The sequence below is a fragment of the Pangasianodon hypophthalmus genome, chromosome 19, assembly GCF_027358585.1.
Source record: "Pangasianodon hypophthalmus isolate fPanHyp1 chromosome 19, fPanHyp1.pri, whole genome shotgun sequence".
In the NCBI taxonomy this organism is placed as follows: Eukaryota; Metazoa; Chordata; class Actinopteri; order Siluriformes; family Pangasiidae; genus Pangasianodon; species Pangasianodon hypophthalmus.
This window is the reverse complement of record NC_069728.1, coordinates 508,185-535,431: the sequence shown is the minus strand read 5'-3', so window position 1 is coordinate 535,431 and position 27,247 is coordinate 508,185. Positions and strand designations below refer to the sequence as shown.

The 27,247-nt window shown below is 40.5% G+C and overlaps 1 protein-coding gene across 3 annotated transcripts; it reads right to left on the bottom strand.

Moving 5' to 3' along the window:
• Positions 1-675: 675 nt before the first annotated feature.
• LOC113525269 (receptor-type tyrosine-protein phosphatase S-like) lies at positions 676-20,519 on the bottom strand. Of its 3 annotated transcripts, XM_053242413.1 has the most exons (7): positions 20,285-20,518; positions 18,252-18,826; positions 14,590-14,716; positions 11,405-11,530; positions 8,017-8,171; positions 2,671-2,806; positions 1,003-1,206 (listed from the first exon to the last, which is right to left on the bottom strand). In XM_053242413.1, exons 2-7 carry the CDS (start codon positions 18,620-18,622, stop codon positions 1,135-1,137), a joined length of 987 nt encoding a protein of 328 aa, XP_053098388.1. In that variant the 5' UTR covers positions 18,623-18,826; positions 20,285-20,518; the 3' UTR covers positions 1,003-1,134. The 3 variants fall into 3 exon arrangements, with proteins under 3 accessions (XP_053098389.1, XP_053098388.1, XP_053098390.1); XM_053242414.1 differs by lacking the exon at positions 2,671-2,806 and having other exon boundaries at positions 676-1,206; positions 20,285-20,519; XM_053242415.1 differs by lacking the exons at positions 1,003-1,206; positions 2,671-2,806 and adding an exon at positions 2,822-7,601 and having other exon boundaries at positions 20,285-20,519.
• Positions 20,520-27,247: the final 6,728 nt, after the last annotated feature.

Here is a 27,247-nt window from a genome sequence, read left to right as displayed (position 1 = left end):
AAGTGTACAGAGCTATACTTTCTGCTCAGATTCACAGCTTCACAGTACAGATGGATAACAACCCAAAACATACTGTGAAAGCAGCCCAAGAGCTTGGAAATTAAATGTTCTTAAATGGCCAAGTCAGTCACCTGACCTCAACCCAACTGAGCTGCTTTTCACTTACTGAAGACAAATCTGAAGGCAGAATGACCCACAAACAAGCAGCAACTGAAGATGGCTGCAGTAAAGACCTGGCAAATCATCTCAAGGGAGGAAACTCAGCATTTGGTGATGTCCATGGGGTCCAGACTTCAGGTAGTCATTGACTGCAAAGGATTTACCTCCAAGTAATAAAAATAATCCTAATATTTATGATTATATTAGTTTGTCCCATTACTTTTGAGCCTGTGAAAATGGAGGAACTCTGTAAAAAATGGCTGTAATTCCTAAACGGTTAATGCAATATTTTTGTTAAACTCCTTGAATTAAAGCTGAAAGTCTATGCTTCAGTCACATCTTGACTGCTTCATTTCAAATCCACTGTGGTGGTGTACAGAGGCAAAATTACTAAAACTGTGTCACTGTCCCAATATTTATGGACCTGACTGTATATATATATTTCAATATAAACATCTCGAATATCCATTTGAGAAAAACAAAACACAAAAAGAGACTTCAAAAAAAATTCCCCAAACAATTATTCAACTTTATTAACATGAACAAGGTTTTGAATTACAGTTTTTCCTTCTTCTTTCTAACAAATAGAAAACAGAGTGCATATACAACAGATTCATATATTACATAATATATTAAAGAAATGAAATTTTAAATTTGATAGCAGCTCTGAGAACAGTGGTCCTCTTGTGTTAGTACATGTTAGAATCACACACCCTCTGTGCTCAAATAATAATAATAATAATAATAATAATAATAAGATGAGAAAGATGTTAAACAATTAATAAAAACATCAAAATATTCAAAATAAATGTCAGAGTAAAAGTTTATAATGAAAAAAAAAAATAAATATAAAAATGCTATTGGTGCGTGTGTGTCAAAGAAGCTGTGTTGTGCATCATGTTTGTGTGTGTGAAACGTGACACACACAGTGTATGAACTTTTTTTTTTTTTCCTGGTAGCTGAAGTCCCACAGTGTTATGCTGCATAGTGGTCGAAACTCTCCAGATAATACTCCAGAGCTGCTTGGTAACACAGCTGGTACTGGTCCTTATAGGGGGAAAAACACACACAAACATGGCAGGGTTAGTGTTCAGTTCATTTCTCATCACAGAATTCCTCATAAATAATAAACAAATAATCATCACACTTGTTTACCTCCAAATGTCTGTTTCCCAGAAAAGGAAATAAAACAAATGTAAAAATTGCCAGGACATTTCGATGTTCGTCAAAAACAAACGTCTTGCTATTAACTTTAACGAGAACGTGCCAACAGGAGAGACGGCACCGATCCGATATCCAGGATCAGTATCGGGCCGATAACAATCATTGGCATTGTAAATACGTATAATCAATACAATAAAGTGTAAATAGAATAAAATGTCTTTATATGTAAACATTTCTAGTTCCAAATCAAATCTTTTCCAAACTCAGTTCCAGCCTTTTCCATCTGTTACACGATCTGTTCAGATTTATGATGCACCTTTTTTTTCCCCGGGTGTGAGAAAGCTACAGGTTTTTTGTTTTTAGCAATGTGTTTTTTTCCCCTCTTTCCTCTTTAAAATTAAAGAAAACAATATCTGATGGATATCAATATCGGCTCACATCTGAGGCTTCAGTATCGGTATCGTTATCAAAAGAAAAACTGGACTCATGCCATAATTTAAAAAAAATTTCTCTGATTTATAGCCTTTATGTATTTGTAAGTGCTGACACTGGAGACTCCTTCCATAAATGTTAAATAAATAAACGTCTCCTTACAGAAAAGTTCAACACATCAAAATTAATTGTTCCAATTAACACCCCTTCATTACTGATTAAATTTAAATGGTTACAATAACATCAAGTTGACATCAACCAAAAAAAAAAAACATATTATTTGACAAGATGTCATGTTGGACTAATTTAAACACTTCCTGCTTCATGACGTGATTGTGGTACGTCAACATAACGCATTAGTTATACATGCCGGCATCGTTACCATGTGTGTTATTTATGCCATATGGCGATTATACGCTGCATATAATCAGATACTCATCATACGTTGAAAAAAATATGTGAAAAAAGAAATTATCAGGTGCAGAAGGCAGGAAGCAGCGCAAAGAAGAGGAGCAGAAAAAAGAGCAATATAGAGCTAAGAATCACAAGTTAACGACTGTTCATGTCACCCATTGCTGTTTATTTACTATTCTGAAATAGCTTATTTAGAACCTTTTAACTGACACAGCCTCTGTGGGCTGTTTTTTTATTTGTTTTATTTATGTTCAGCACAGTGTATTTTCTTTAAAATAAACTTAAGCTTCCATAATGTTTTAATTTCAGTTATATTGCTGCTTGCTTTCATGTCACGAAAAAAACTCCTAAGTGTCTTCTTTTAAAAGATACCATGATTAAGCCAGTCTAAAGCTTTCATGAATTTCAATCATTTAAGTTTATTTATGTTAAATAATATTAAATTCGAGTTCATAACTGTTCTCAGTGTTTTCTTGGTGGTGTGAGTGGAGGTGTTTATACCTCAGTCTGCACCATGGCGGGTCTCTGAGTGCGCAGAGTTTTAACCGTCTGGAATAAATCCACCACTCTTTCATATCTCATTCTCTCCAGAATGATGCTGAGAGTGATGAATACTCCAGTCCTGCCCACTCCCGAACTGAGGAACCACACACACACACACACACACACACAGAATTATAACACTCAGTTATCATCAGTTATCCAAAACCAATATGTTCTCCTTTAGAATCCATTTTGCGGGGGGGGGGGGGGGGGGGGGCAATCTATGTGAATATTGATTTATGCGTTCATTCCTTCTGCTTTCAGCCAATAAGAATGCACTTAGACATTAATGAAGAATGATGGAGTTCTGTTCAAAACAAAATCCGACATTTGATAAGATAAAAACAGTTCAAGTCTGCAACGATGAAATTACGAACTAAATTTGACTGTCCTTTTAAAACTAGAGCTGGAGCAATATGACAAAAATATATCTCTCTATCTATCTCACGATGCTTGAATACACAATACATGATATCACGATATAAAGTACAGTACTGCGGCATTAAAACATTTTTACAATGATTTGATTATTTAATGCCTTTTACTAAAGAGAAAATGAAAAATCTACACAAATCTCTAACTACAATGATTAAAATTTTTGAATCAGTATTATATTTTAAAAATATATATATAAATTATTAAAACCATCATAAAAAAAATACTGATGACATTGGTGATTGCTCCGAAAAGCATACTGTGACAAATTATACAATATCGATATCAATATCGCCATGTCACCCATCCCTAATTCAACTATCCTAATTTATTTCCATGAAGCGCTGATCTTAAGACCTGAGTGTTTGTCATCTTAAGATCTGGTGGGGACTGCCTACAGCCCAAACAGGTCGACAGAGGTTGCCATTTCCACTGCTCTTCATTCAGCCCTCACCCATCTTCCTCCGTCGTTAGTAATAGCTTTATTTGTGATAAATGCATGCTAGTTAGCACTCTGACGGAGAAGATTGCAGCATTAGAGGTGCGCATCCAGACTCTAGAGAGGGTTAGTGAGAGTTAGAGCAGTGTAGTTTCTGTAACGGAAAGTCTGGATGCCTTAGGCGGAGTTAGTAATCCCCCAACTGCGGCATTAGAGCCCTCACAGTGGGGCGAATGGGTGACGACTCGGCGGCATAATCGCAAAGCCAAAGCTAACGCTAAGGCTCGCCCACGGGAGCACCACTCCTCTCCGCTTCACGTGTCCAACAGGTTTGCTCTCCTCAGTGAAGCACCTGCTGAGAAACCTGAAAGAGCTCTGGTTATAGGTGACTATCTTGCGGCACGTGAAATTAGCTAGGCCTTTAGGGGCACCAGCAGCTTTAGTTAGGTGTATACCGGGAGCCAGGGTGCCGGACATAGCAGGTAATCTTAGGGTCTTAGGCAAGCACAGGTTCTCAAAGATAGTTATTCATGGTAGAAGTGTGTAAATTAGCGAAGGCGATGTCTGATGCTGTAATATGCTCTGGCCCCATCCCAATGCAGCGTGGCGATGTAGCTTACGGCAGGTTATGGTCGCTGAACTGCTGGATGTCCAGGTGGTGCTCCGAAAACAATGTGGGCTTTATAGATAACTGGACTATCTTTGAGGGCAAGGCTGGCCTGTTAGGGTGGGACGGTGTCCATCCCACTCGGGAAGGTGCTGCTCTCATTTCTTGCAGCATAGCACATAGTCTCAGAACAGGCCTAGTTAATTGGTGACAATCCAGAGCCAAGGCCAGGGAGCATGATGAGGCCTAAATCCTGACTGATACATTTCATGAATGTTATTCCTATGTAAGTAAAAGTGGTAAATGACTTACTACTGGCCTCTGATCAGGGTTGTGTCTCCTTGTTTGTGCTGCTTGACCTTAGTGCAGCTTTTTATACTATTGATCATGCTATTCTCCTCGATAGACTAGAAAATGTAGTAGGCATTAAGGGGACGGCCCTTTCCTGGCTCAGGTCTTATTTGACTGATAGTTATCAGTTTGTAAACGTAAATGGTGACTTCTCTTTTCTTACTAAGGTAAAGTTTGGTGTCCCGCAAGGCTCTGTTTGAGGCCAACTGCTCTTTTCTTTATATATGCTACCTCTGGGCAAAATTAACCGTAAACATGGTATTAGCTTCCACTGTTACGCTGATGACACACAGTTGTATATTTCAGCAAAGCCAGATGATAGAGATCAGCTTAATAAAGTTGAGGAATGTGTAAAAGACATTAGAAACTGGATGCTTATTAACTTTCTCTTGCTTAATTCTGACAAGACAGAAGTACTTGTACTAGGACCACATGCAGTTAGAAGTAAGCTTTCTGATTACATAATAACTCTGGATGGCCTTTCTGTTTCATCATCTGCAGCAGTAAAAGACCTTGGTGTGATTATCGACTCTAGTCTTTCTTTTGAAGCTCATGTAGATAATATAACTAGGATCGCTTTCTTTCATCTCAGAAATATTGCTAAATAAGAAATATATTGTCACTACACGATGCAGAAAAATTAGTTCATGCTTTTGTTACCTCTAGGTTGGATTATTGTAATGCCTTACTGTCTGGATGTTCCAGTAGATGCATAAACAAGCTCCAGTTAGTCCAGAATGCTGCAGCAAGAATCCATATTAGAACCAGAAGATATGACCACATCACCCCTATCTTATCCACACTGCATTGGCTCCCAATCAAATTTCGTATTGATTATAAAATACTACTATTGACCTATAAAGCACTAAATGGTCTCGCACCACAGTACCTGAGCGAACTTTTGGTCTTTTATGATCCGCCACGCCTACTCAGATCAAAAGGTGCAGGCTATTTGTTGGTAACTCGAATAGTGCGGGCTACAGCTGGGGGTAGAGCCTTCTCTTGCAAAGCCCCCAGTTATGGAACAGCCTTCCACTTAGTGTTCGGGGCTCAGACACAGTCTCAGTGTTTAAGTCTCGGCTGAAAACATATTTGTTTAGTCAAGCCTTTTGTGAATAGTGTTTTCTTAGGTACAGGGGCAGGTCTGGAGGGTTCACAGGCATAGAGTGTTGTGGTGAACTGGGATGTTTGGATGCTGTCGCCCCCCCACTCTCACACGTTCACTCGGGTTTGTCGACGGTGGAGTGGCTGCTGCTTTATGTCCCAGGGTGCCCTCATGTCTGTGCTAGCTTCTGGCTCTCCCTTTTAGTTATGCTGTCATAGCTAGTCTTGCCGGAGTCCCTGCTTTCACTCTGCATGCAAAGTATATTTTGCTTAACCATTAGTGGACAAAGCTTATCTAACATTCTCTTCCTCTCTCTCCATCTCTTTCTCTCCCTCACTCTCTGTCGAGCTACACATGCTGCTTCTGAGTTGCCAGTGATCCTGACCCCTTCTGCTCCTCCTCGCTGTCTGACCCATCCTGATGCCCCTTCTGCTCCTCCTCGCTTCTTGACCCATCCTGATGCCCTACTTCTGGTTGGAGTTCTCATCAGTTGAGTTCGCTCGCTGCTGCTGGGGCTCCATATGGACTCCATTTGGTTTGCTGGAGATGGTGCCACCTGGGGGCTGTGGAGATGGTTTGGGGATCACATATGGGGAACTGTACTGTAATGGCTTGGGACTGTGATTGCTGTAGTGGCGGTTGCCACGAGCAGCTTCGTACTCAGGACTCCATCAGTGGACAGTGGATAGATTTTAACCAACTGGACTTCTTGCGGAAACTGTGATGAATTTATTGGTTGCACAATTGCACTACTTGTCCTTATAGCGCACAATAATAGAAGGGATTTATTTATTTAATCGCACTATCCGTTGCACCCAGATGAGGATGGGTTCCCTTTTGAGCCTGGTTCCGCTCAAGGTTTCTTCCTCATATCATCTCAGGGAGTTTTTCCTTGCCACCGTCGCCACTGGCTTGCTCATTAGGGATAAATTCACAGTGATAAATTCAAATATTTATAATATATTTTTTGTTAATCCATTTATTTCTGTAAAGCTGCTTTGTGACAATGTCCATTGTTAAAAGCGCTATACAAATAAAACTGAGTTGAATTGAATTAGGCTGAAAAAACAACATAAATCTATAAGAGAGATAGCAAAAACCTTAGGTGTGGCCAAATCAACAGTTGGGTACATTCTTCAAAAGAAAGAGCACTGGTGAGCTCAGCAACATCGAAAGGCCTGGAAGACCACGGAAGACAACTAAAGTGGATGATCACAGAATCCTTTCCTTGGTGAAGAAAAACCCCTTCACAACATCAACAGAAGTCAAGAATACTCTGGAGAAGGTAGGCGTGTCATTGTCAAAATCTACAATCAAGAGACGCCTTCATGAATGTAAATACAGAGGGTTTACAACAAGGTGCAAGGTTCTGGAATATTTTGTTCTTTGGACTGATGAAACCAATATTAACTTGTACCAGAATGATGGAAAGAGAAAAGTATGGCGAAAGAAAGGAACAGCTCATGATCCAAAATATACCACATCATGTGTCAAACATGGTGGAGGAAGTGTTATGGCATGGGCATGTATGGCTGCCAATGGAACGGGCTCACTGGTGTTTATTGATGATGTGACTGCTGACAGAAGTAGCAAGGTGAATTCTGAGGTGTATAGGGCTCTACTCTCTGCTCACATTCAGCCAAATGCTACAAAACTGATAGGACGCCGCTTCACAGTGCAGGTGGATAATGACCCTAAACATACTGCGAAAGCAACTCAAGACTTTCTAAAGGCAAAGAAATGGAATATTCTTCAATTGCCAAGTCAGTCGCCTGATCTCAACCCAATAGAGCTGCTTTTCACTTACTGAAGACAAGACTGAAGGCAGAAAGACCCACAAACAAGCAGCAACTGAAGGTGGCTGCAGTGAAGGCCTGGCGAAGCATCTCCAGGGAGGAAACTCAGAATTTGAGTTTTGAGAAGATGGGCTCCAGACTTCAGGCCATCATTGACTGCAAAGGATTTTCATCCAAGTATTAAAATTATGGTTATATTTACAATTATGTCACTTTGTCCAAATACCTTTGAGCCCCTAAAAATGGAGGTACTTTGCTGAAAATGGCTGTAATTCCTAAATGGTAAATGCCATATTTTTGTGGAACCTCTTAAAATAAAGCTGAAAGTCTACACTTCAAGCACATCTTGATTTTATTTCAAATCCATTGTGGTGGTGTATAAAGGCAAAATCGCAAAAACTCTGACATTGTCCAAATACTTCCGGACCTGACTGTATATATGTATATTTGTTACAGTGCTACTTCTGGTAGATGCTAAACCTGTATTGCAATGACAATAAAGATATCTATCTATCTAATTGATGTACGTAATTGGTGTACAAGTGTTTGTGTGTGCATGCGTGTGTCCTACCTGCAGTGCACAGTGATTGGTCCATCCTGGCCAAATTTCTCATTGGTTTTATGCACTTGGCCAATGAAGACAATGAATCCCTCACTTGTCTCTGGCAGACCCTGCTCGGACCAATCAGTGAACTGGAACTGACGGATCATCCGCGATTGGCTGTCCTGAGGAGTGTGAGGAAAATGGGGAATTTTTTTTATTTTTGGAAAATTACATTGTGATATACAGAGAAGCTTTCAACCAAATACATGCACACACAAAGAGCAGCTGGAGTTTCTTTCCATCAGAGTGAAAAACCGGAAAGCCTCCATATGGCTTCTGTACAAACATGTGACTAGGGTGTCTATGTGTGTGTGCGCTAAAGCTTTTGCATTACCATTACCCTATTTTACAGCAGACAGACAGAAGAGGGAGCACAAGACAGAAACAAAGAGTGAGACACACCAGGCGTAGGAGAAGAAGGGGTGAGAGACTTAGTGAGACATGAACGATTGAGACAGAAGAGACAGGAAGAGATAAACCTCAGGAAAAAAACAGCAAATTTTTCACTCTAAGTTCACTATAAATAGCAGAGAAATTTGGCTAAACCACTTTTGAATAACGATGAAAATTAAAAGAAAAACAGCACTGAAGAACGTTCTTCACACTGGAGTGGATCCTAACACTGGAGCAGACAAGAGAAAACTGAAACAACAGAAAACAGAGAAACAAGAAGAAACTACATCAAATATTTCCTAGCACAACAAAAAGGTTTAAATGCTTTGGATGAAAAATCACTAAAAATGGACAACTAACCAAACAACATCAGAAATAAAACAACAAGGGGAAAACAAGACAGAAGAAATAACTGGATTCAAAGCAAATCAACAGAGGCCTTCAACTTGGTAAGCAAATAAGAACTCTTATTCTCACAAAGTACTTTTGAAATGTCTGAAGGCTAATGTTTCTTTTAAAAATAAACTGACTGACCTCTCGCCATGGTTAAAACCAAGATAAGGGGACAGTGAAATAATGGTGGCGAGAGGCAGGTGGTAACTGTATAAAAGCATGAGCCACGACTATGTAAATCAGATGCTCTGCAGACGTCTCGGCTTTGTTGTTTGATTCAATAAAGTCTATTGATTTTTGGCATCCAGAACTCCTTGTCTTTGTAACTCATTTTTCTTATTCTGATCTGAAGAGTTTTTGCCACGATACCAACAGTATGGCACACAGCATTCTGCACTTTTTTTTTTTGAACACTTCACAAAGCAAGGAATATGTAAAGGGAGACAACTATGCATATCTGAGGAAATGAAATGATAAAACATGCCAGTTCTAAATTCCAATTGGCCATCCTAAAATTATTCAAAATTGTTCTAAGTGTAGGACCCTGATATCTAGAATAAAGGACTGATTACACCAATCTTTTAACATGGAGACAAATTTGACCCCAATAACTACAGGGGAACCTGTGAAAGTTATTTTGCAGTATAATAAATTCTAGACTTTTAGAATTCCTTACAACACACAACATCTTGAGTAGAAATCAAATTGGATTCTTACCAAATTATCACACATCTGACCACATCTACACGTTACATACTCTAATTGAAAAATTGGTGAGCAGTCTGGAGAGAGCAGCAGCCCTGGTCTCATTCTGTGCGAGACAGAAATCAAGTGCCTGCTCTACGCAGATGACCCGGTCCTGCTGTCTCCCACTGAACAAGGCTTTCAGCAGAACCTGGACCTGCTGAAGCAATACTGCCAGACCTGGGCCCTGGGGTTACACAGTGACCCCCTCCTCCTCCACCCCCGAACCACACAGCACCAAGAGAGAAACAGAGCCATGTGAAAAGCCCAGCATGATCCCTCCACCAAGCTCACACTTCCACCCAACTGTAACCCATCTCAGAGACAGCCTGGCCCTGTTAGAGGTGGAGCTGATCAAACTGAAAGAGCAGATCTTCACCCACAACACCAACAACACAGACACTGAGCTCCTCAGATACCAGATCAGCCAAATCAAAAGCCAACTTAAAGTGACAGTGCAGGAACTGAAGACCTTACAGCAGGACAAAGAAACACTCAAATCTGCACTAGCAGAGTGTAGAAATACAGCACGAAAAAAAAACAGTCAAGCCTTACAGCAGAATTGACAAGACAGACCTCAGACATTTGCTGCACAACAGAGACATCATTATAGAGACCCTAAAAACAAAACTGCAAACTCCTTCTGTGCCCTTAAAAACCTCCCACACTGACCTCACACAGCCAATGCCAAGAACCTCACAGCCCATCCCTGGGCCTTAACCTCAATCCACCCCGATCCCTCACAGGCAATGCCCACTTCCCCACAGCAAACACCCTGCACCTCACGGCCTGCCACACAAACACTGGGGGACTCACAGATTCACCCAAACAAGCAAAGAATCACCAGACAGAGAAAACCCCTCCAACCACCCAGAGGCGTCTCACACAGACACTGAAATCGCTATCCTCATTGACTCAAATGGCAAAGAGAAGAAGCTCTTCCCAGGACTCAAAACATCCAAAATCTGGTGTCCAAGAACAAGAGATTCACCAGGTCCTCTGTAAAAATGTCCTAGGTGAGCCCAGCTGCATAATCATCTGGCTCACCACACCAGCATTACACCACATCAGCTATCCGACCTTGTGCACCTGAAAAAACACAGTGTCAAGGAGTTTGCCAGGACACTGAAAAATGCAGCACTGGGCAGACACACCTGCACACACAGCAGGCCAATACAGAGGAGAATCTCCAAAATTACAGCAACACCACTGCAGTTAAAGCAGGAGACAACCAGCACAACCACCCTTCCATGAAGCACAGACAAGACACACCCTAAACCATCAAAGCCTACCTCAACCTCAATGTTAATATTTGTCAATAAAGCAATATTTTGACTTGAGACAGGAACAGAGAATGGGACAGAATGAGACAGATTGAGACAGGGAGAGAGTGAGCCATAATGAAGCAAGAAGAGGGAGCAAGAAAGATTGAGATAGGAAGAGAGAAAGAGACATAATGAGGCAGAAAAGAGAGTGACATGGAATGAGACAGGAAGAGGGCACGAGACAGAATGAGACAGGAAGAGAGAGCAAGAGACAAAATTAGGCATGAAGAGAGAGAGAGAAAATGAGACAGGAAGAGAAAGTGAGATATAATGAGACAGGAAGAGAGAGACGGAATGTGACAGGAAGAGAGAGCAAGAGACAGAATGAGACAGGAAGAGACAGACAGAGACCGAATGAGGCAGAGCGAGACATTAACACGTGACTTAACACACACACATTCTGAGAAACACAGACAAAAGACAGCTACAGTGAGACAGACTGAGACAGACTGAGACAGGTGGAATGGTAGAGTGTAGTGGTTGCAGAGCGTCTCTCATACCCTGACGTCGGTGACTACAAACTCTCGCAGGATGTAGTATGGCATGATGCACTCAGCTATGGTGTCGACCACGAAGTACTGATAATGGGTGGAGCGATAAGCCGGCCAGTACTGATGACACTGCTCCTGCAGACAGACAGACAGACAGACAAACAGATTAGCTGGTATTGGATTACAGACTACAGTTCTATTCTAATTAAAAACTGGTCATTAAGTTTCATTATGACTGTTCACAGTTCTACACTCTAATATTTAGCGTGTAATAACGAAACTCATTCTCAGTGGACCGAATTTGTAGGAGGAGGTAAGTCTTTAGACTTGGTTGGAAGACTGCCAGCGACTCAGCTGTTCGGACATCTAGGGGAAGTTCATTCCACCACCTAGGCACCAGAACAGAGAAGAGTCTCAATGCATACCTTCCTTGTACCCTGAGAGATGGTGGGATCAGTCGAGCAGCGCTAGAGGATTGGAGGGAGTGTGGTGCAGTGCGAGATGTGACGAGTGCTTTAAGGTAAGTGGGCGCTGGTCTGTTTTTGGCTCTGTAGGCAAGGATCAGTGTTTTAAATCTCATGCGGCAGCTACAGGAAGCCAGTGGAGGGAGCGTAGCAATAGAGTGGTGTGGGAGAACTTAGGAAGGTTGAAAACCAGTCATGCAACTGCATTCTGGATCAGTTGCAGGGGTCGAATGACTCTCAGAGGCAGACCTGCCAGGAGCAAGTTGCAGTAGTCCAGTCTCGAAATGACAAGCCACTGAACAAGCATGTGAGTGGCCTGTGTGGATAGAAATGGACGAATCCTTCTAATGTTAAAAAGGAGAAACTGGCATGAGCATGTCAGATTAGCATTGTGATAGGAAAAGGACAAGTCATGTTAAGTGGAGTCTGTCATTTCAGCCATATACAGCCAGTTAGTACATAGTGAAATGAAACAACGTTCCCTCAGGACCAAGGTGCTACATAAGACAAACACAGAACAGCACACAACTACAAGGGACTACATACATTTATACATAAAGTGCACAAGTGCAAACATGTGCAGACCGCACAAGTACAATGTAGTACAATGACTACTGAGATAGACAATGGGCACAGTAAGTCTCAGTGTAGTGCCGAATCCAGTAAATCCAGTGACAATAATGCAAAGAGTACAAGATAAGTTGCTGAAATAGTGTAAACATAAGAAGTAGCAGCCTATGTACAGTATAATAAATATTGTAGCAGCATAATGTAATGTGCAAAAAATTGCAAAGAGGATGGAGGATGCACAGTTGTGTATGTGTGTGTTCTTTTAGTCCAGTTTCTGAGCATTGACAGTTGATCTGCCAGACATGCTGACATCTGAGCAGAAACATGAGTGTCTGGAGGAGAGAAGGAGAGGATGAGTGTGATCCACATAGCAGTGGTATGAAAACCCATGTGAGGATATGACGCACCAAGAGAGCGAGTATAGAGGGAGAACAGGAGGGGACCACGTTCTGAGCCCTGTGGGACACCAGTGGAGAGTCTGCGGGGAGCAGATGTGGATCCCCTCCATGTCACCTGATATGATTGAACTTCCAGGTAGGAAGCAAACCATTGCCATGCTGCACCACAAATTCCAAAATTCATTAAGGTGGACAAGAGAGCCTTGTGGTTCACTGTGTCAAACGCTGCTGAAAGGGCCAAGAGGATCAGGAATGATGACAGTTCGGCTGATCTAGCAGCATGTAGCTTCTCAATGACTGGTTAGTATCTTGGAGGTTGTTCTGTGAGAGACAGAGAGACAGTTGATTGTAGATAGTTTGTTCGTGGATTTTAGAAAGATAAAAGAGAAGTGATACCGTTCGGTAGTTGCTGATGCCAGAGGGATCAAGGGGATAAGGTATTGTGAGATGGTCTGGAGCATTGTGGAAGGGATTGGATCCAATGGGCAGGTGGTAGGATTGCAGGACAAGGTGACTTGCAGGATCTCTTCTGTTGCTGGTTTAGAAAAATGTGCCAGCGAAGGTCATGTAGTTGGTATAGAACTGAAGATCTGGCAGATTTTTACAATCTTCCCAGCATAAAAGTTCACAAAGTCTTCAACAGTCAGGGATGATGGAGCAGGAGGAGCCGGTGGGTTGAATAGTGAAGAAAAGATGTTGTGGAGCTTGTGAGGATCTTGTGAAGTTTACAGCTTTTCCTTGTAGAAAGCAGTCTTAGCAGAAGTCGCTTCAGATGAGAATTTGGACAGGAGAGTGTGGTAAGAGGCAAGTGCTGTCATAACGGAGTCCATGGAGACGGATGCAGGTGCAGAACTTCTTTAAAAACACAAGAAACTACAAGTAATGAACCAGGAACACAGGGAAACCAGGAACTAGGACACAGGGAGCTAGGCTAAAACTTAAAAAACATATACTACGCAAATACTTATTCCCCATATATATATAAAGATAGAATTAAATAAGGCAACTAATCAAGAAAATAAACAGATAAACACAGGAAATAAGGCAGACAATAGAAGAATAGTGCCCTCTAGTGGCATTACCCCTGGGGACCATGACAAGATCTGTGTCGAGTTGCGATTTCTTCTACTTTCTCTCTGCTGTACTTAATTCTCTCCGATTGCTGCATAACACATCCAATAGCCAAGGAACAGGTCAAGAAATCTTCCTGGGTTTAGAAGATAGGTGGCAGAGGAGGTCCACGGATGATGAAAGTGAGGAGAGGAAAGTGTCTGTGGCTAACTCCAATGATAGGGAGGAAAAGGAGTTAGGGTCTAGAAGGGATGATAGGGTGCAGGGAGCCATGGAGGAAGGCGTGATAGAGTGGAGGTTTCGAAGAGTGGGAGAGAAGTATTTGTAGTTGGTTTTAGGAGAAGGAATGCAGATGAGGGAGAAAGCAAGAGGACTGGAGACTATAACAAGACTATAAAGGTTTGCTTGTTTAGGTCTAAATTTGGGCAAATATTCCCACCCAGATTTAAAGCTTGCTCAATCTATTAGCTCGACTGAAAAACTAAAAAGACACACACTACAGATGTCTGCGTTTGAGGAAGATGTGTGCATTTTATTTTTTGGATTTTCAGCCAATAGAGAAGCGTAATACACACACACACAAATACACACACACACACACAGTGTACCACATTGTACCACGTTGTACCTACCCCAGTGTACAACATTTCAGGACTACAATGTTTAGTTTAGCGCTTGTCCATTTCCTTACCCATCCTATCTCGCAGAGGTCGGTCAGCATCACCACAATGGTGGAGTTGTGTTCCCATGGCATCCTCCAGAAATCCTCAGTGGTCTCGGGCAGAGGTCCCTGAGTGGCGATGCACGCATTCTGCTGCCTATAAAACACACACACACAAGACACGTCCATTTATCAACATTTACTTAATAAAATGATTCTGTTCATTTAGGATCAATATAAAACAATCTTTTGTTTCACACTGTACACTGCATGCTTCACTTTATATAAAGATATAAATCTGATTCAAACAAATATATACAAATGGTCCGAAAAGCAAAAATACACTTTTTTTCATATTTCATGAGCACTAGGTGGCGCTGTTCCAAAACTTTGCAGGTACCCTCAAGTCATGATGCTTATGACATATACTAAAGCGTTACGAAGATATAGAATCATGTCCATTTGGGCATCAAATTTGTTTCACCAGTACACCACTCTCAGGAGGCATACAAATTTGGCTACGCTTCCGAGGCCCATGGCGACTCCACCCACTGGCAGGCTCGGTTGGTGAGCCAGGACAGCAAGAACCTCAGCCACTGCATCTCTTCAGGCTTGAGGTCCAACAAGCTCTCAAAACATATCTGGCACTGCAAGAGGTGGTTTTCTGGAGGAACATCAAATCTGTCGATGCGTGCTGGGGGGTATAGGGGAGTACACCGCCCCTCCTAATTGACCCCACGCTCAAACCTTGCTGAAGCAAGACCCAGCCGTCCTCGCCATCATCACAACACGAGACTGACTCTGACTCTACTTCGAGCAGAACCTTCAGGCAGTATCACTGATTACAAATTAATCACAATCACTGGTTTCACATTATACAACAATACATATGTGGCAACTGTGCCCCAAGGTTATTTGATTAGAGGTTATAGGTTATAGTGGGCAGTGTTAGCTCAGTGGTTAAGATGTTGGACTACTGATCAGAAGGTCATGAGTTCAATACCCAGCACGGCCAAGCTACCACTGCTGGGCCCTTGAGCAAGGCCCTTAACCCTCAACTGCTCAGATGTATAAAAAATTAGATTAAATGTAAGTCGCTCTGGATAAGGGCATCTGCTAAATGCCATAAATGTAAATGTAGTGTGGGGAAAGCATGTAAAAGCTATAGCTTGCACAGCCCATGCTATAACCACTCATTTACCGCCCGAGATCAAAATCCAAGAATTAGAGACATATCAATTAAGTTCTCAAATTAAGGTCAAGGTTTTCCTAAAAGTACTTCAGCAAAACCTAAGCTATTATGGTCATACTTTGCTACATACAGATGTTTCTTCATTTAATGTCACTACATGTCACAATATTACAAACCAGTTACAACTCACTGTTGCTCTCCAGGTTTATTGCCCTGTAATCAGACATACCTCCCTCCTCTCAGCTTTACTGATATCATCACTCCAGCTACAGTATATTTTCATGGTGTGTAGAAAATCATCGTAGTGGACCACCCTTTGCAGGTGAAATTTCAAAGGCATTATGTAGCTTTACCATTGACCTTGAGAAATGCCATCTAAGAGCTGTTTCTCATCTTCCACAAATCCAGTTCACAGCCCACTCAATAGCTGATTGTGTCTCTGTACCTGGTCCCTGGATAAACTGGCTATCAAATAATGAATTTTGTCATGTTCTGGCCCCTTCAGATACTTACCGTCACACTACTGGGAAGCTACACTGTTCTCAACCAACCTGTACTTATGTGTATATACCCCTCTCCTTTTTTTGTTTTGTATTAGGATTTTTGCTTTTAGCACTATTTAAGCCATTTATGTACAGAATTATTTTTTAATCTACCTTGTTCTTGTGTGTATACTCTTTCTGTACTGTACCCCTGCTGTTCTTGTGTGCATACTCTTTCTGTACTGTACCCCTGCTGTTGCTAAATGCAATTTCCCCACTGCGGGACAAATAAAGGAATATCTTACTCTTACTTATTGGCTATGCAGCACTAACGCTTACAGGGAATTACCTGCCAGGTTCAGTGGTCGATGTTCATAGATTTTCCTCCTTCCTGCTATGAAACCCCCATCTTATCTTAAGCCCGGAGTAACAGTAAAACCTGTTGCCATGTAGGCTAGCACAGGAAGTTTAAGCTTCCTTTTGAGGACACCTTTAGGGTTGTCCAAAGGGGGGAAATTGTGGGATTATTTTTCTTTTTTTCCCCCCATGATTACTGATGCAAGATACATGACAAAATCATTTAAAATCAATGCAATGTGATTTTTGCTTACTCATGATGCATATGTATCCTTTGTTCACTCATGATGTACATGTATCTGTTTTTGGGTTAAGATGTTTTTGTCCTTGATTATGTTTTTCTCTTATTAGCCTTGGGTATGTCCTTCGCATGTACACATCAATATAAAAGCCGGCTGTGTCCAACCTGTGTTTTTGACTATACAGCGCCCAGGCTGTCTTTATGCACTCAACAGATTCTTGAGTCATCTTACTTCTGGTGAGACTGCAGCATTTTGGTGGTCATCCAGAAAGATTTACAACATAGATAAAACATTACAGGGAGACAGAGACTATAAGCCTATCTTGAAGTACTTCATGCTGATATAACCCAATTTTGAAGTATTTCCTGCTGCTACAACATTGATTTGAATTACATCGTGCTGCTCTAACCATATTTTGAGCAGCTATAACCCTGTTTTGAATTACTCTGTGCTGTTATAAGCCTATTTTGAAGTACTTCATGCTGATATAACCCTATTTTGAAGTACTCTGTGCTGCTATAATCCTATTTTGAATTACTTTGTGGTGCTGTAGCATCAATTTGAATTACTTCATGCTGCTATAACCCTTTTTTGAATTATCCCGTACCACTACAATCTTATTCTGAATTGCTGCCCCTCCGTAACCCTGTTTTGAATTACTCTGCACAGCTGTAATCCTATTTTGAATTACTTTGTGGTGCTGTAACAGTAATTTGAATTACTTCATGCTGCTATAAGCCTATTTTGAATTACTCTGTGCTGCTACACACTTTATTTTGAATTAGTCTGCGCCGCTATAAACCTATTCTCAATTATTTCCTGCTGCTATAACCCTATTTAGAAGTACTCTGTGCCGCTATAATCCTATTTTGAATTACTTTGTGAAATTATAACATTACACTGAATTATTAATTGCTGTTATGACACTATTTTGAATTACTCTGTGCAGCTATAATCCTACTTTCAATTACTTTTTGCCTCTATGAGCCTATTTCAAATTACTTTGTGGTGCTATAACATTAAATTGAATTACTTAGTCCAGCTATAACACTATTTGAAGTACTCTGTGCCTCTAGAAGCCTATTTTGAATTCCTTTGCAGTGCTATAACATTGATTAGAACTACTTCATGCTGCCATTACACTATTTAACAACATTGAGAACGCATAACGCTCGTACAATATTGTTTATAATTACTCACCTGCGCATTTAGCATACTACAAGACTCACACAATGAACAAAACAGTCGCGGGGAAACAGCGCGATAAAAGCCGGCGGGGAACGCGCTCCCTCCCCCCGCCACACACACAGAGAGAGAGAGAGAGAGAGGAAAAGAAGAAATTGCTCTTTATAAGAAGGAGTGGGTGGCTCTTAAAAAGAGAGCCGTTGGGTTGATGAAGACGGCGGTAAGGCGCTTTACTTGGAGCTGGTGTACTTGGTGACTGCCTTGGTACCCTCGGACACGGCGTGCTTGGCCAGCTCGCCGGGAAGCAACAGGCGCACGACGGTCTGGATCTCCCTGGAGGTGATAGTGGAGCGCTTGTTGTAATGAGCCAGACGAGAGGACTCACCGGCGATACGCTCGAAGATGTCGTTCACGAACGAGTTCATGATGCCCATCGCCTTAGAAGAGATGCCGGTGTCGGGGTGCACCTGCTTCAGGACTTTGTACACGTAGATAGCGTAGCTCTCCTTCCTGGACTTTCTGCACTTCTTGCCTCCTTTGCCGGCCGTCTTGGTCACGGCTTTCTTGGATCCCTTCTTGGGAGCGGCCTTGGCTGGGTCGGGCATGTTGCTGCTGCTGCTGCTTCTCCAGTAAACTGCGAGAGAATGAATAACGCCCGCCTCGTGGCCGCTCTATTTACAGGCCGACATTGTAATTAGGCACAAGCGAAGAACATTTTTTTATTGGTCAAAATCCCACACCGCCTCATACAGGGAGCCTCCCACTGCTCCGTCCTCTTCCTCCTCCTCCTCCATTCACAACAATGTGCACTATGACAAAAGAAAAAAAAAAAAATTCTATTATAGTCTAACGTGTTTCACACACACATTATGTATGTATGTATGTATGTATGTATGTATGTATATATATATATATATATATATATATATATATATATATATATATATATATATATATATATATATATATACACACATATACATATACACATACACATACACACACACACAAGATATAACATATAAAACTAACTTGTATGGTGCTTGACGCCATTTGCGTAACCTTAAAAAAAAAAAAAAAAAAAAAAAAAAAAACCCACACACACAGCACGAGGAACAGCTCTTTTTCTGGATGTTTGGGTGGCTCTTAAAAGAGCCGTTGTGTTCGCGTTGTTCGGTGTTGGAGCGTTTAACCACCAAAGCCGTACAGGGTGCGTCCCTGGCGTTTCAGGGCATACACCACATCCATGGCGGTGACTAGGAACACCTTCAGCACACCGCGAGTCTCTTCGTAGATCAGACCGGAAATACGCTTAACACCGCCACGGCGAGGCAGATGGCGAATAGCTTTACGGTGACGCTTGGCGCCTCCTTTGCCGAGCCCCTTTTCGCCCTTGCCTCTGCCAGACATGATACTGCTCTCTCGAAGTCAAGCTGCTCAATAAAACTCGCCACGCAGCGCCCACATATTTATCCGCCCTCTACAGGACCTTGTTGAGAACAGGCGAGGAGGCGGGCCTAAGACCAAAGGTCACACAATAGAGCACATTCAAAAAGAAACAGAACGCCACAGCTTTCTACCTGCTAGCGGCTTCTTCTTCCTCACCCTCTCTATACACACAAACATTATTATTACTATTATTATTATTAGTAGTAGTAGTAGTAGTAGTAGTAGTAGTTTTTCCAGTAGTAGTAACAATAGTAGAAGTCTTATTCCGATATGCAAGGTGTATATTTAAAAAAACAAAACAAAAAAACAATACAGCCAAACACCCGTCAGTGTAAGGAGGTTAGTAAAAGTACTCTGTTTGTAAAACATCGACATTCCCTTTACAGACACGAGACGTTCCTCCTAGGTCCGCTGTAACGACGGGTCTCGCGTAGCAGCACTGTAGTGTTCTCGTGCAGGGTGTTGCAACTCTGACTAAACACCAAGTTAAACCGTAGCCAATGAAAACAGAGTCGTAGTAAGGTTGCTCATTTACTGTCACTCTTCCTCATTAACATTTGCGGTGAAAACTGTAATAAAGCAATACAGCAATATTCAGTGTCCATGTTTTGACTAACATTGCATTATAAATGACTGCAACATAAACATAAACTACTGTTCTCCCTGTAGTAGAGATTACAATGGCTATTAGCATCACTGAAAGCTTGTACACAATGGTAAACAACCATTTTTAGCAACTTATCAAACATCATATTTTTAACAAAATCATTACTAATATATGATCTTTAACATGTCTAATGTCATATAAATGAACTTACGGCATTGCCTCTACGATGCTTTTTAGTGGATGCAATGGATTATCAGAGAGAGCACACTATGTCTGTCTCATTGTTTTCATGCAGAACCTGGAGCACTAACAGGAAGTGACCTCATCACATGAAATAAATAATATAAATTTTTACAAACGAGGTAGATAAAGGAAAAGTAATTATGAACTTCACATTTTTACTTGAGAATATTTACCAAAAAATATTTAAAGCAGATATTTGAAAGTTAAATTCCTTAAAGAGCAATACAGTATACAATTTCAGACACTGCCTATACCTCCTAGTGGACACACCAATTACTGCAGTTAAATTCAGCTTAAAGGGCAATACAAGCACAGCATCTTATTAGTAGGCCCCTCATTCAGCCGATCGCCATCAAAGTCTGTGTACACTTTTAATCGAGCCCACATTTTACCACACCAATCGATCACTCACAAATGCCAATCACTTAACTGACAAGCGGCACAGAAAGGAATGCGAGGGCAACTCTCGGGCCTTACTTTATCAGCTCTCTCAAAGGCAAAATATAATGGCCTCTCTAAGGTATAATGTCTAAAATAGATACATTTTCTCAAACACTAACCTCATTCTTAAACTCCAAGTGTCATTCGCAAGGAAAGCATACTCGCTTCACCATTTGTGCCAAAGAAACTAACATACAATTCATCAAACACGTGCGTCGACACAAAGCCAAAGCCGTAAGAAGTTAAATTTGTGCCGATGCCATAGTCATATGAGCACAACAACAGAGTCTGATTCCTCCTACACTCTCTTGTACTCGGCCAAATAAAACACAGTCGTGAACTGTGAATCTGATAGTTGTGCGCCTTTAACTCACCGTGTAGAAAATTATGCCAGCAACCGTGTACACCGTTCATAACGCGTCGTCTTACTTTACTCATTTATTAGACGTCTACAATGTTCATCATTTCAGACTGCCGTGTCGATCAGACTGTCATGTAGAAAAGCGTGTCGATGCACAGCGGTGACAAACAACCCCGTGTGATGTATGTGACACGCATTCATACGCTTAATTGATCAAATCATTTCATTATCCGAACCCAGTTATTTACTGCAAATGCAGGCAGTCAAGTTTCGAAATGCGGCCACACGTGGGTGAACAAGATGTCTGTTAGCCTTATACAATGGAATAGTATTAATAATAGTAGCGCATTATTACTATTATTACTATTATTATTATTAGTAGTAGTAGTAGCAGCAGTGTCATTGTTGCTGTTGTTGGTGTTGTTATCAGAATAATTCTAGTTGCCATATGTAGTGACATGTATTAGGAATTTTTCCTGGTGTTTGGTCACAACACGATACATTCCACACAAGTCACATAATTGTGATATATAATACATAATAATAGCAATGATATACAGTAATGACAATATTTCATAAATAATCATTATAATAAACACTAATGCCTATTAGTCATATTAAAAAATAATTATTATTTAATAGCTATTATAGATTAATAATACTACTGATAACATAAGCTTAGATAAAAATAAACAAATAATAATAAATAGTATACCCCAGCTTTTGAGGAAGCAGTGCTGGGGCTTGAACCCCCGACCTCGTTATCATTACTAGTAATAGTAGTATTGTTGTTGTTGGCTGATGTTGGCTGTTGTAAACATGTTGTAATATATGCTCTAACACGCAACAAACATAGCATTGACAAATTTTTTTTTTAATTTTTTCTTTTTTTTAAACTATTTATTACATAGACTTGCTATATAGACTTGCTATATTTGCGGCTTTAAACAGCAGTGGTTAGGGCAAAGTGCACTTCCTAAACTTGGCCACACGAGGGCAGTCAGGATCCATCCACAACAACACAGCGCTGCACACAACAACCTTTATTTTATTCATCCTTTATTCTTTCTTCTAGTCTTTCTTTATTGTTTTCTCCAATTATTATTATTATTATTATTATTATTATTATTATTATTATTATTAGAAGTAGTAGTAGTAGTAACAGAAGATCTATTATTGTGATTGTTGTTGTTATTGTGATTGCGGTTGTCATCATGGTTTAACATTTTCTAACAGGCAACAAACATAGCATTGACAAACAATTCGTAAATTTAATTCAATCCTTTTTTTTGTTTTAGCTCTTTATTGCAGCTGTAGACTTGACCTGCGCCTATAAACAGCAGTGGTTAGGGCAAAGTGCACTTCCTAAACGTGGCCACACGAGGGCGATTATGAGTAGTAGCAGTAGTAGTAGTAGAAGAAGTAGTAGTAGTAATAGCAGAATTATTATTATTACTGTTCTTGTCGTTGTTGTCATCATGTTTTAATATATTTTTTTAACACGCAACAAACATAGCATTGACAAACTTTTCTTACAGGATGTCCCTCCTTTTTCTTTTCTTTTTTTTTTTTAAAACTATTTATTACATAGACTTGCTATATTTGCGGCTATGAACAGCAGTGATTAGGGCAAAGTGCACTTCCTAAACGTGGCCACACGAGGGCATTCAAGAGCCATCCACAACAACACAGCGCTGCACACAGCAAATTTTATTTTACTCCTCTCCTTTATTCTTTCTTCTAGTCTTTCTTTATTATTATTTCTTCTCCTTCTTCTCCTTCTCCTTCTCCTTCTCCTTCTTCTTCTTCTTCTTCTTCTTCTTCTTCTTCTTCTTCTTCTTCTTCTTCTTCTTCTTCTTATAAGTAGTAGTAGTAGTAACAGAAGAATTATTACTGATTGTTGTTCTAACACGCAACAAACACAGCACTGACAAACATTTCTTAAAGGTTCTTACTCCTATTTATTTTATTTTTTATTTATTGCAGATGTAGAATTGACCTGCGGCTATAAACAGCAGTGGTTAGGGCAACGTCAAGGGCAGTCAAGATCCATCCACAACAACACACAGCGCTGCACACAACAACCTTTTATAATAATTATTATTATTAGTAGTAGTAACATTCATATCAGTATTATTAGGATTAGCAAATGACTTCTAAAAACTGTCAAACCATCAAGCTAGAACTCTGTACATGAAGTCATAATGGTTCACTGCAGGTACATTAAACCTAAATTTATACAAAGAACACATATGCCTTTCAACATTACATTATAATAAACAACATCAACAATATATGTACATTTATTGCAAAAGCAGCTTCTAAAATAATATTTATATGCAGATTAAGAAAAGACATTTTTTTGCAGTTTTCCACATGTTTGTGTATATCGTGAACGCAGCTACAACCCCGCCCCCCCCCCCCCTTTTTTTCCTTCTTCTATTATTCAACACGGCTATAAGGGTATTTTCAGTTGCTCTTCTTATTGTCAGTAACTTGATCACCGCAACCTATAATCAGAATAGCTCCAAAGCATCCATCTAACACATACCAGTACTTTAGGTGCTTTCTCTACAACCCCCGCCTCAGCTCGTGCAGATAAAGGCAATATATACCTTATTACAGTAAAACAATAATTATCATAAAGGGACAAAAGGGAGGGGAGGAGGCGGGAGCATTCACTAACATTTCGCTAATATTTCCTCTAACAGTTCTCTGCACTCTCCCCCGGCTAACTACTACAAGTTTAGACTTAGAAACACCTCCATAAAATGCTTCATAACAGAACACTGAATCTGGGAAATTGCAGTTCCTGGATTTGGCCGCACGAGGGCAGTCAAGCTCCATCCAGCACAACACGCAGCGCCGCTGTGTCCTTCCCACAGACACAGAGCTCATCAGCCTTATTACTGTGCACTGGATCATTCTGCCATAACAACTCCAACACACGCCTCTTCTCTACTCTTTACTATCACTATTATGATTATTATTATTAATATTAATATTATTAATATTATTATTGTTATTATTGTTATTTTTAGTAGTAGCAGGAATTTTTCATTTTATTTTCTATTCATTTTAAAGAACATATCTTCAGGCCTCTCAGCACTTGACATGGAAATGTTTTTTTTTTTTTAAGGTTTATATTTACTTTTTATATCCGGATCTGGTTTGTGACAAAAAGTCCATTGTTAAAAACGCTATATAAAGAAATAAATGAGCGATTGAATGAATGAATAAATAAAAATAATAAAATAATAAAATAAACCTTATGGTTCACTGCTACCTTTTCACTGTAAGTGTGCCACAGCGTGAGAGCGCGCGCGTATAAGCACATAACACACACAGACATTATATAATATGCGTAACATTTATAATAATGTATATATTTATACAGGTTATAAAAATATTTCAAAGGTTCTTTTTTTTCTACCACATTACATTTAGTTTTTAAACAGCCAAGGTACGAAGACTTGCTCATTTCGCTGAGACTGTGAGGTGGCTCTTAAAAGAGCCTTTGTGTAGATTAGACGCAGTCGTCGTTTAAGCGCGCTCTTGCCTTTCCGCCGGTCTTGCGTTTTTAAATCAAACTTTATTGAATAATTCACAATTTGTAACAATAAATCTGCAACATGCACAATTGTTACAATAATTCTTGAAAATTTACATAGTTTACATATTTCCCAGTTTGTTACAGTAATTCTTCAACATTACATACTTTTAAATTTACCCAAAAAAACTTTAAATTTCACTAGGGCCGAGACTTCTCTTTTCTCTTTTTTCTTTGTATAATAAGGAAGTATTTGTATAAATGAGCATTGTTTAAAGAGATTCAATATGCTCCCCAGGGGAGCCACTGGGTTCGTCTAAGATATGTAGGCTCAGGTGAAATCCCCAACCGATCTGAAGTCGGTGCGAATTTACTACAGAGTCAGTGGATTAATGCTACTGAAGTATATTCTTTCATTGCTTCTGCAAACAAAAAATAATTCGAGATATGTTTTCAGCATGAACAAGCTTTCCAAATATTTTTACAAATTTTTAACAACGCTAATGAGACCAGTTTTTGGAAAAACTGGGAGATCACGACATCTACACCACAAGATGTTTGTTTTATTATAGTGAAGTTTTGGACTGGCAGAGTTGCTGATGCTGATGTGGAGCTGTACCTGTCGCGCTTCTGCGAAATTTTGCAACCAGTTAATAAGCCAGTGGATCAGTTTGGAATCTGGTATGGAGTGCGCCGCTATAAGGTGAGGCTCAGGAAAAATACAAACGGTGACCTGATGCAGATCCCAAATGCTATTTCCATGGGACCCTACAGCGGCAAAATCTCGTACCCTGGACAAGTCCAGCGCTGTTTTATCTGCAACGCGTCTGACCACCAGGCTAAGGAATGCAATGATACCAAATGCTGGAAGTGCGGAAAAATTGGACATAAGGGGAAAAGTTGCACAGACACTGAAATTTGCAGCTTGTGCCAAAAAGAAGGACACATCTATTTTCAGTGCCCAGCAGCCTACAGCAACAAACTAAAAGGTACAGGACAACAGAACAAAGAGCAAAACGAACCTGATAAGAGGCAAAATTCAAAGGAAACGCAAGATGAACCTGTTATGGAAACGAAAATCGACGAGGAATGGGATGAAGCTCAAGTCGCCAGTGAAGAGGACATCCTCAACAGGGAGCAGCACATCCACCGACAGCGATACGGAAAGTGAAAACTCTAGCGCATCCACCGACAGCGAGGAATCAACTGAGGCACAGACGACGACAGACGACACAGGACTTGACTACGGACCAAAGGATACAATCGAAGACGGACAATACAGCTGGACTTAAAGAAAACCTTCAAACGGATATAACTACCGGAACTAAAAAAAAAACAACGCGCCGATCGGAGGAACTGAGAAACACGACGAGACTCGGAGAGAGAGGACCGACACAACATCGAGTGGTGAGAAAATGGCTGTCAGTGAAGACATTTTACTTGACAAAGTAATTAAAGGTAAAAGGCGAAAGAGAACATCTCCTGCCCTGAAAACTAACCCTAAGAAATATAAAGATTGATGTTTTGGATAGTTTTTTTTTGTTTGTTTTTTTTTTCCTTTTAATATATGTCAATTAACATTGTGTCCATAAATTTGCGCGGAATACAATCATTGAGGAACCGTGAAAATAAAATTTCTGCATTAGGGAAAAAAAAATGTGACATTATGTGCTCAGGAGCTGAGGCTGTCAAGTCAAAAAGACATAGATGATGTTAAAAAAGTGTGCTTTAAGTTCTATCTTGAATTTATTCTCTACTGGTAAGGTAAGTCTCTGACTTTGTGTACTATCTACTTGACTCAGTTGGATCTAGATTCTCACCACTACAATTGTTGTATTGTTGAATTGTTGATTCTGTTGTGATGTTTGGAAGTGTCTGTTAGTCTATGCTAATTAGTTCTCTCAGGTGACTAATCAAGAGTAGTTTCAGTCTTCATTAAGGTGCAAATTGTGGGCAGGGCCTACTAAGATATAACACTAGTGTCTGTAGCAGTCAGAAACATAATTTGCAACAGTTAGACACACTAATTTAGAAAGTGTCAACTTTAATGGTGTATATTTTTTTTTAGTTAAGTACTACACATTCCCTCCCAATTTTTATTTTCACTAACCCCACTCCTGACTAAGCCGCAGACAGGTGCCTCAAACCAATCTCTGTTGTTGCCTCTCACAGACCCAGAAGCTTTCATGCACAAGCCAGAGGCCACAGTACCAGTAACCTCATCTACCCTCCTCTGTTGTCTCAATCTCAAACAGTGGTGGTAGGTGGGCTCTGGAACTGCCAGTCTGCTGTAAAGAAAGCTGATTTCATCTCAGCTTTCGCTTCCCATTACTCTTTTGACCTTTTGGCACTAACTGAGACCTGCATCTCTCCACAGAACTCAGCTACACTGGCTGCCTTATTCTCTGCTTATGCTTTCTCGCACACTCCACGAGAAGCTGGCAGGGGTGGTGGTACAGGTCTGCTGTTGTCTCAGAGATGGTGCTTCATACCGCTCTCCCTGTCTCATCTCAACATCTCAGCCTTTGAATTCCATGTAATTACAGTTACCTCTCCAGTCAACCTTCTCATCGTTGTCA

What these genes read in the sequence shown, in the direction of transcription:
- LOC113525269 (XM_053242413.1), bottom strand. Translation starts at nt 18,622, where the DNA reads ATGCCCGACCCAGCCAAGGCCGCTCCCAAGAAGGGATCCAAGAAAGCC. An exon ending in TTGTAGTCACCGACGTCAGG is followed by an intron (nt 8,172 to 11,404) that starts GTATGAGAGACG and finishes CACACTCCTCAG; the next exon opens with GACAGCCAATCGCGGATGAT. An exon ending in CCAATCACTGTGCACTGCAG is followed by an intron (nt 2,807 to 8,016) that starts GTAGGACACACG and finishes GTGGTTCCTCAG; the next exon opens with TTCGGGAGTGGGCAGGACTG.